Genomic DNA, 10,477 nt, shown 5'->3' on the forward strand with positions numbered 1-10,477 from the left:
TTGAAGTATTTCAGTGTTTCAAATTCTGCATCTCAAAATAAAAACAAGATATGAAGAAAGTATGTTTTATTGAAAACACTATTGTCAAACATTCCAAAGGCATGCATTCTATATATATTCAAAGCTACTCTCTTGCTAATCAGCATTCACAATAAAAAGGTTCAGGTTTTGTAGGAGTAGTAATTTCCCTATTAAACCGTCATTAATTATGGTGTATGCTTTCATAGCAGTTTTCTTTTCATGAATATTCTCTTCTTCATCCAGGAATCCTTCAAACAACTGGATTTACTTCCATTCAGTTAATCAAACATTAGGAATGCTAGGCTATAGACAGAGAATTGATACAAGTTTAAGTGGTATATTATGTTAATTGATATGGATTGCTAATTGGTACAGATTTATCAAATTCAGCACTGTTATAAACAAATATCAACATTACACAAAGATTAAACTTGTTTCATCCCACCCTCTTTTTGATTCTGACTCTCAGTTGTTGATGCTACTTCTCACTTCAGGATGATCTAATTGATTTAGTAGGAATTTACATGCTGTAGTAGTATGTATTAATGGACAGTCTTATTGTCCCTAAGAGCCACAAAGCTCTTAGCTTTGTTAAAAAAGCTTTGTCAAAATAAAGTATATCAATCTGTTACTTAAAAATAAAACAGTTACTGTCTATATATTACATTTGTTATGTGGAATTATTCTGTCACATTGCTTAGGAGTAAGTTTTGCTTGTACATGGTTTGTATCCCCAGGTTAGAAAAAAAAAACAAACTTCAAATCTATTGTCTTCCTAATAAAAAATTATTAAAGTATCTATCTTGGTTTTCTTCTGTTCTTGATTGCAAAACATCAGACAGGAGCCCCTAGGTCATAGTTTATGCTCCTGTCCTCACAAATGCAAGCAGAATGTTAGAAGAGAAACAAGAAAGACAAATTAATCGAGAATGCAGACACCTTCTCAGTGGAACTGAAAAACAAACTAGGGGTCAACCAAATTCCTTTAAATCGTGAAGATTTTCACTGATGGAATTTGACAGATATTCAATCATTCTAAGAGCGCTGCTCTAAAAATACACTTCCTTGCAATTTACCCATACCTGTCAGCACAATTTTGAATTTGGGGCAATAAAAACACTAAATCTGTTCATTTTTCTGCTCTTGCAAGTATATTAACTGAGTTAGTGTGACTCCCTTTTTTCTGGAAGGTGCTTAGTTTGTTTTTCAGGATCAGTTCCTTGCCTTTTCCTGTCACTGTCAGGTGTCACTAGTTTCACTTGCTCCTGCTGGTGATGAATGTCAGGCAGCAGAGAGCAGACGGCACTGTCAAGACTCAGTGACGTCCTCTGCTGCCAGCTGCCCGTGTCACCTGCAAGAATTTGGTAGTGCTCCGCGACACTGTCAGGTGACAGAATTCCCTACTTCTTCAAACAGAAGGTGTCGACAATGACAGGATCAGCTACCAGAGGTAGAGTCTGATCCTGTCTGCCAATTTCAAGTTAACTGGTTTTTGCAGCTGTTTTTCCCTTTCTTTCGTAGCTTTTTATCTTGTGGAATTTCCACAATTTCTCCTGGAGGGGCAGTGTCTACGTGCTCCTGACTACCTGTCTGACCGTGTCTGTGACGGCTGAAAAGCTTGTGGCGCCAGGCGCTGTGAGGATGATGTCTGTCAGTTTCAGCAGCAGCCTGGTGGTTCTCGTGTTTGGGATCACGACTGCCCTGGTGATGGTGGCGGTGGTGGTGGCGGCGGTGGTGGTGTCCATGTGTGTGCGGGCTGGGGTGGGAATGCTGGTCTGTCGGCTCGGGTTCTATCTCTGACAGCTCTTCAACTGCTTTTTTAGTGATGTTTTCACAGACACCATCAATATCAGGTTCCTGCAAAACAGATGCTTGCATTAAATACAGGGCAGTGTATTCAATTAAACTAGATGTAAAAGATTAACTGACATTTTTACAGAGCATGAAAGAGAAGGCACTTCTAAGTTATTAGCGCTATTTTGCTGAACATATGAACATATAAGAAATAGCCCTGTGCTGTCACACAACTGTCAACTATACAGGGCTTTTTTTAGCAATTCCAGTAACTGCTAATAACAATTATTCTTTTCCTAGATCCTACATCTGTCCTGTCTATAGTCTACACTTAGCCGGAACGCTGCACAATGGGATCAAAAATTATTATTTTCATTGAACTTCCATGAAGTATGTACATTTCTTGATAATCCTAAAAAGTATTTCTGGACTTGAATGATTCACTAAAGAAAGCTACCCTTCTTTTATAGCAGTAACAATAATTTCTCACCTTGTATTATCACTTTTTTAAAATAACTCCTGTAGACTGTGTTTAAATGCAAACTACAATAAATAGTAACACAAACCAGATGGAGTTTGATTTCTGGGTTTTAAAAAAAATACGTACTTACCCATCCCACAGAATTAGAGTAGTTAATTGCTCACTACTTCTATAGCTCTACAAACAGAATTAATCTCCAAGATTGCATTACATTTCTGACAATTACTTGCATTTCTATCAAGGACAGGAATTCAGATAGTCAATCAGTCTATTCAAAATCAAATATAATTTGCTTAGAAAAATGTTTAAAAACTATCTGTCAAGATGCATGAAATATGTAAATTCAAAATTGTATATTTTTGGATTAATCACACTGAAATATTTTTTTAATACCAATCAAATCCCCTTTTCTATTATACACAGAATGAGACAAGAAAATACCATGTAAGAGCAGTTTCCACACTTGTTTTCGCAGTATGCAATCTTAATAGATTCTTCCACATACTGAAAATGCAGGAAGGAGTAGGGCATACCCAGATGATACACGAGACGGCCGCATCTAAGGAGAGAAAGAACTCTGTGGTTACAAATACCTACAACTAAATCTCTTTTCTTATGATACATCACTTTACTTGCATCAATCCACCCACACTGTACAGTCCACAAGGAGTGTTTCTGCCCCAGTTCACAGGCAAATCCAGTATCTTCCTTACAATGCTTGCCTGCTCACCTGCGCTGGCCAGGGTGTGAAGCATCATTTCTGGCTGATGTGGTAGCTCACTGCCAGAAGCCTTGTCCTAGAGTGGAACTAAAGACTGGCAGAGGTGCACTCGTTACAGACCCATTGGGATAATGAGAAGGGTTCTTTGCATAGTGGCTGCTGCATCCTTACCAAGTGTTTTTTTATGCAACCTGACAGGTATTTTGACTGGGATGGACACTGCGGTGCACCTGCATTACTGATTTATTGTGCATGAGGGGATTGTTATGGTGCCTGCTTGCCCCATGTCTGCACTTGAGGGTTCTGATATGATCTTGACTAAACAACTGATCTGCTCAAAGGAGCTGTAGAAAATGCAGAACCTGTACACAAGGGCAGCTCGTTCAGTGCCAACACACAGTCCCCTGGCCTTAGCTCCCCACATGTGGACTGCACATTTAGGACCAGCAGCAGGCAAAGCTTTCGTGGTTAAGGCACAATAAGAACAGAGATTCCTAGACCCATCATGGATCATGGCCAGGCTAGTGCTAAGCCAATTTATAATGTACACATACCCTGTGTGTCAAGAGCACAGAACCAGTCAACCTTTCAAAAGCTCTGGGCAAAGTGTCTGGGCCCCCTCCCAGATGAAATACAGCACTGTTCTCTTTGTCTGTTGTATGACAGCCTTCCTTACTTGGGCATATTTGCTGCTGTAACATTCAAGATCATTCCACTGCCAGCTTCATCCCACAAACCTCATGTAGCTAATTTGTTTAAATTCATCACATTACAGAAAAAGAGTAACTTTCTAACTCAGTATTAAGCTTATTATGGTTTAGTGTGAACTTGGAATGTTCATCACAGTAATATAAAGTAACAAGGATAGACATGTTTCAAGTGTAGGATTTTTCAAGTAACTACCATCACATCAAAATCAAAAAATTGGGATTTCAACTTCACTTCCTACTGGTACTGCCAAGATATACTTGTGGCAGAATCTTATATCAAAAAGCAATTTTCTTCTGAAGTTTTAAGTTTTAACTAAATTCTAATTTTTCCTTATGGCTACATGGCATTTTCAACAACTCTCATCAAAGAGTTTCCATGAGATAAAAGATTCTATTTTGAATCATGGATGTAATGAAGTTATCTGAAAATAAACACACTATAAAAAAATGAACGTGTTACCAAATTTTACACTCACTTATGTTCGTCTAAATCCATGGCAATTATAAAGAAAAAAAATAATCATTAAAAAATTACTTATGCAAAAGCAGATTTTGCTTTTGTAACTTTGTTTTTCCAGTAAATACTAGCACTTTACACAGTTCAGCTTAGAAGCTGAGCATGATGTCTTTGTGATTTGCATATCAATGAAATAATAGAGAGATTCGCAAAACACTACTCAAAATACATGCAAATATTTTCCCATGTTTGTCTGCAAGCACACACCTGTCATAGATAAGAAAGTCATCCTTGTTTCCATTTAAAGTAGTCCAGACATCCTCTTGGTGCTCATCTTGCTGGTAGACAGTAATGTAGTCTGAAACACGTTCTTTTAGTAGGTGAAATTCCCTCCGGGATTGAGCTCCCTGATGGTTGACAACCACATACGAGATGTTGACCAATCCTTCATTCTCTAACTTTACTCGCAGGTCCTCCAAACTAGTGGGTATGTAAAGAAGCAAGACCATAAATCATTAGAGAATCATGAGATTTGACACAAAAGTTAATACACTCCATCTTGCTTTTAATAGACCTGTATGATGTGGAGTTTCTTCCCTTTCAATTGTATTTTTCATATGGAATTGCTCTAGAAGACTTCTATTTTTCAGTTATAAGAAATAGTCTAAAATGTGGAAGATTCTTCAAATTTTTTCTAAAATGTAATAACCAAACCCAGCTACTTTGAAAGCCAAACACAAAGCCCAGTTTTAACTTTGACAGAGCCACAGATTTACCACTATGTTTTTAAATCAAATTCTTAATAAACTTGCAAAGCCTATTATGATATGTAAGTTGTGCAGCCTAGAGGGGCCAACTAAGGTGTTCTCACCGTGACTAAAATTCAAATCTGAAACTGGCACTATGAATTTTTAAGCCAAAATAATTTCACAATTCCCAAATGAATCAAGATAAAAGCTTTATGCAATTCCTGTTTGGCTCAGCTTGAAATTATTTTATTGCTATTGTTACTGTCATGATAGCTAATTATTTGCAAGGAGTAAGTTCTTGAAAATAGAGCACCAATGTCCCAGGTCTTGGATGAAAACCTAACACTGATGACTTCCTTGAATGCCTCATCAATTTTTTGACAGGACAGTATTTACCTTAACTTTTGGATTTTTAAAATATGTGTAGGATCTCTGAATGCAGGCTGAAAAGCCACATGAAAAGCACATGTTTTGGTTTATTTTTTCCTCTACGGGTCTTACATAAGAAATCAATGATCACAGATCTCTCTATTTCAGGTGATCTAAAAATATTAAAGAATTGTGATATTTCCTGGCTTCACCATTTTTGCTACATTAATGATCTGTTGCTCTTTCTGTTGGATGTTCCTGTGGTTTGGGTTTCATTAATGTCAAGTTGATCATACTATTTATTATGTTGGAAACCTAATTTGGAGAAGATGATCTGCCAGTCAGGAGTAGGTCAAGAGATAAAGAATCCTGCCCACTGGCACAGAACCCTTCTGCTGATAGTGAGCCAGGTCACTGGGTCACACATGCCAGCGGGGATGATGGCATTTGGGGCAGCTAGAGTCCTTGGAGTGCATCTGTGGCAGGGCACACGTAGCATTCTCAGCTGGGTAACAAAAACCGGGATGAGACCCACGCTTACCTGGAAGCCTGCCGCAGGCACAGTAATCAGCTGGCCTGGAGGAGAGCCACCACTGTCACCGAGCCTCTGGAGTTCCACATCGGGTCCTCCTCCCCAATACGCCATTCTGGGGGCTCCTGGCAGCTCTGGATCTCTGTCCCTCCTCCTGGGAGGAGCCAGAGGGCCAGAACTAGCCCCAGGCCTGCCCACATGGCTGGGCTTTACCTGACAAGAGACAAAACAAATAAAGTAAGGCCAATGCCTAAACAAAGTTCAGACTCTGAAATTCCCATAAGAAAACAGGGCAGCATATTGGCTCCATTCAGTAAAAAAAAAAAAAGAAAAAAAAAAAAGGAAAAGAAAAGAAAAGAAAAGAAAAGAAAAGAAAAGAAAAGAAAAGAAAAGAAAAGAAAAGAAAAGAAAAGAAAAGAAAAGAAAAGAAAAGAAAAGAAAAGAAAAGAAAAGAAACAAAGCCCTCTAAGAATAAATTTGAGCTCTTTGTTTACTGCTCAATTTCTTTGATTACTGATCAATTTCTTTGGTTTTTCAGTAGAGTTCCTCTATAATAGAGCCAGGTGTTTTTTCTTTGAGGTGCTTGAAGGTTTTTGTGGGTTTTTTTGTTACTGGGTTTGAACAGCTACAAAGTAAACATTCAAAATAACTGGAATTTTTTTCAGTACTACTAATCTTTCTCTTTGTAATTTCTTTTTGACCATTTTTAACACTTCAGTGATTTTAAAGTGGCCTTGTTTCCTGTTTTTTTAAATAAATTGTGGTAAGCCTGTTTATGTCAAGAAGAATCTAGACCAGTTCACTCCAGTTACAGATAATTCCACTGTCTTAAAAGTACACACATCAACAGCGGATTTCAGTACACAGTAAGTGCTACAGAACATAGCAGAAAACAATAAAAAATACTTCAAAATTTTTACAAGTCAGTCTGGAGTATCTGGATCCCATTGAGAAAAAACTATGAAGAAGTCAGGCACCAGAAACAATTTTGCAAAAACCAGAAATGGAAACTGAATTTCAGGACTCCTCGGATCTTATAAAATCTCATATCCATACTTAGCTCACTTAATGTTTATGAAAATCAAAGCATATAAGAAATGCTATAATTACCTTTTCATTTTATTCCATTAACATCTCAGTTTTGGCTTAAACACATATTATCAAGAAATACTTAAAATTATAAAGCTGCTCACCAACATGTCCTAGGTTGTGGAATTGTACAATTTCACCACTTACATCAAAGTCTGACAGTGACCACAAAACAGTTTGGAAACAATAAATTCTGGTAAATAATACATGTTCCATCCATCTTGTCATAGCCTAAAAGATTAATAATAATCGACATTTTGAAACAAGAGTGATTTGTTGCTGCATTTGTGAAATCCAGCTGTCCCTGACAGTTCTTTCCCGACGTTCTAGGTAAAGTACTTTGAAGACTAAACTGTGGTCCAATATATACCAACACTGCCTTTTTCTATTCTTTCCACACATCAGGAAAGCAGCCTGCCCTTATATCCATTATGAACACATGAGACTCTCATGACATTTTGAAATCCTTCCTTGCCTTCCAGCAGCCTTCTGCAGCACTGGCATGCAGCGCCCAGCAACAGCTGTGTGCCCTGCAAGCTGCAGGGGAGCCATGTCCTGCCTTATACTTCTCTTCATATTTCAACTTTCAACTTAGTTTCCAATGGAAATTTCCACAGTCAGCCTTTTCAGCCAAAGAAACAAGCAAACACTCTGCCAAATCTTAAGTCATGAAGCTCTTTCACAGCAAACCCAGCACACTTACCCTTTTCTCCTCCCCCTTCTTGGCAGCTCTGCCTGGCTCCGCTGCAGAAGGAAACAGTGTGGGGAAAAGGGCTGTGGTATTTATATGGCTCTTGTTTATTTCAGTTTGCAGATACAGTTCAAAGTTCAGGGAGTTTTTTCTGAACAACCCTGCAAGCAAAGGAAACCCCTTGAGCAAAAAGTATCCAAAATATTTCTCCATTAACTAATCCCTAGTGGAAACCATTTCTTGTGCATAATAGTGAAGCATTTTTACTATCATGACTTCAAATATTTTGTTATGCAGTTTGTCAGTCACCCCAGCCAGCTGGAGGTAGTGGTACAGTCAGAGGAGGGGGATGGGCCGAGGAGTTATTTTCTGAACACAGTGGTAACCAGAGTGAGGGGGGGAAGGTACTTCTCTATTTACAAAAACGCTGAGCTAGCAGGTTTTTTCTCATGTGCTTTATCTGATATTTGCCTTAGAGAATGTTGTGCTCCATCTGTGGGCATGTGCATACTGAGCTCCTTTGGCCCAGCTGCTCTTGGTTATATCATTCTGCTTTCAAACTTTTCTCTGTAGAACCTCCCAGTTCTTCAGCTTTGTTGAAAGCTAGAGCCCAGAACTTCAGACATTTAAATCAATGCTGCTACATGAAAGCCATGAAGTTCTAGCTACTGGCAGTAGGTACTTGAGCCTCCGTATTTCAATTTTATATTTTCTTAACCCCAGGATCACTAAGGTATCTATGGATGTCCAGGTTAAACTGTTTCCCTACTCTCTTTCCTTGGTGAGAGAATTGTTTATGCATGATATTTTACTTCAACAGCAGTTTGCTTTGCTTTGATTTCCTCCAATGTACATGTTACATGCGTTTATGGGGAAATCAACATTTAAAAAGGTGGTGTGCCCTCACAGTTCAAGGTGATGAGATTGACTGCTTAGATCTATGGCTTAAGGCCATCTTCTGCACTGATAAGCATTTTGCTTTAGGCTGGATGTGAGATAGGGAACTGCTGACCTCGGGGGTTTCTGCTGTAGAAGTCCTATGTACTTCTTTTCCACTGGTCAGTGAAAGACTGAGAAATCTCTGAACTTCTGTTCAGTAGTCTTGGAAGACAGAATGCAGAAAACAGAAAGACTTCATACTCGACCTGAAGTCCTTTTAAGAAGTGGAGTGTGCTTGTATTCCTTATATTGTTAGGGAAACGCATCTTGTATTCTTTGCTGGGTTGGTAACATAACCCTCATATGTGCAATAGTGCCCTTTACTGTTTCAATTGATAGACAATTTGCTCACCTCCTGCTTCAGGTGTTTGGGTTCAATTCCAGAGCTGATAAAATCCTGTAAAGTTGACTGGAAGTATTTGGTGTGCACCATATCCACCAATTCTTGCATGAGCACAGAGGTAGCCAAAAAATGAAGCAGGTATAGCTCTGTTAACAGGGCTAATAAAAGTGATGCAGCTCACTGGTGACTGAGAGTCCTTCTCTTGCCAATTACAGCAACACAAGTGGAGACATTCTGAAAGGAAGAGCAATACTCCATCTCTATCTCCATTTCCTTTTCTTTGTAGAGAGGATGTGGAGAAGGTTTGATTAACAAGTGCTGAACCTATAACCTATAGGTATTACCACTGAGTGCTGCTGAGACTTGCAACTCACAAGTACCGAGAAACTCAGAGTTCAGGCAGAGTAAAAGGAGATGAAGCAGCCATCATATAAAACAAGTACTTTGCTGTGGAAAGCACACTGAGGAGGGAAATGGACAGTGGTCACTATGGAAAAGTTAGTATTTCCTGCCATATAGTGTACAGAAACACCTGCAGACCCTCAGATGCCTTACCGAGAGATGAGAAGCACTTGTTGCTAGCAATCATCCCCGTGACAATAAATACTATATATAGTATTATTTATTATTATATTTATTACAACCCTTATAATATTAAGATTACTTCAGTTATATTCAAAGTTCCATAAGCATCTTACTTTTTAATGTTCACCCTACCTTAGATCATTGCTCTGCCTCAATACATATTGAAGAAAAAAGTTCCTCTGTCTTAAAGCAAGTGGTAGGAAATATTATAATCTTGGTTGTGGATTAAAATAGATGTAATTAATTTGGTTTAGAAATGTACAAACTAAATATATTTAAACTTCAGTCTGAAGCATTATTGTTTCTGAGTGAAAAAAAATCTGCTTCCACAGGATGTTCTTATGAACATAAGATAAAGCTGTTAATAATTGTCAGATTAACAGTCTAGGAGTCTGATCATTAATTTCTTACATTAATCCCCTTTCTGTTTCAGGCTTCTGTAGCCCTTTGTCTATATTGTAAAGAAACAATAATCTTAAATATTAATTTCTGCTTTCCACTGCAAATATTTTCTTAGTTGTTGAGTCTAGTCCAATATCACGGCAGGAGGCAAGTTATGAACTCTAATTTGGACAAGCCCTCAGTTTGGAAGAATAATTTTTTTAATGATCATCCTGTTTCTATTCACTTTCTTCTTTGGGGGAGGCTAATAGTTCTGGTGGAAATAGCAGCGCCCTTCCTTTCTTATTGAACATAAACTTTCCCCTTTTCTGATATGTTCCAAACTTTTCAAAGCATCAGAGCACAGAAATATCATTTGTTGTTTCTGTTATCTAGATTGGTAATGTACATACTTTTTGGGAAGAGAAAAACCAAAAATACATAAAAAACCCCCAACACAATGCCACAATGCCAAAGGACAAGGAATTGTGGCTGTCAGAAATTACATTCTGGTAACGCCTGCTGAGGAGATTTGTAATGCACAAATAATGCAAGGATGGGGGCAGAACACAGATTCAGCGTGAACCCTATTCTGAGGCCTTAGGTCTTCAGTGC

General features: G+C 38.3%; 1 protein-coding gene across 1 annotated transcript; it reads right to left on the bottom strand.

Annotated features, from left to right (window-relative positions):
- Positions 1-51: 51 nt before the first annotated feature.
- Positions 52-7,694, bottom strand: SELENOP (selenoprotein P). The gene is made up of 5 exons (XM_036403385.2): positions 7,627-7,694; positions 5,844-6,047; positions 4,452-4,664; positions 2,738-2,855; positions 52-1,878 (listed from the first exon to the last, which is right to left on the bottom strand). The coding sequence occupies exons 2-5, from the start codon at positions 6,032-6,034 to the stop codon at positions 1,216-1,218; spliced, it is 1,185 nt and encodes a 394-aa protein (XP_036259278.1). The 5' UTR covers positions 6,035-6,047; positions 7,627-7,694; the 3' UTR covers positions 52-1,215.
- Between the last annotated feature and the right edge of the window lie 2,783 nt (positions 7,695-10,477).

The sequence above is a fragment of the Molothrus ater genome, chromosome Z (assembly GCF_012460135.2).
Source record: "Molothrus ater isolate BHLD 08-10-18 breed brown headed cowbird chromosome Z, BPBGC_Mater_1.1, whole genome shotgun sequence".
NCBI classification, from domain to species: Eukaryota; Metazoa; Chordata; class Aves; order Passeriformes; family Icteridae; genus Molothrus; species Molothrus ater.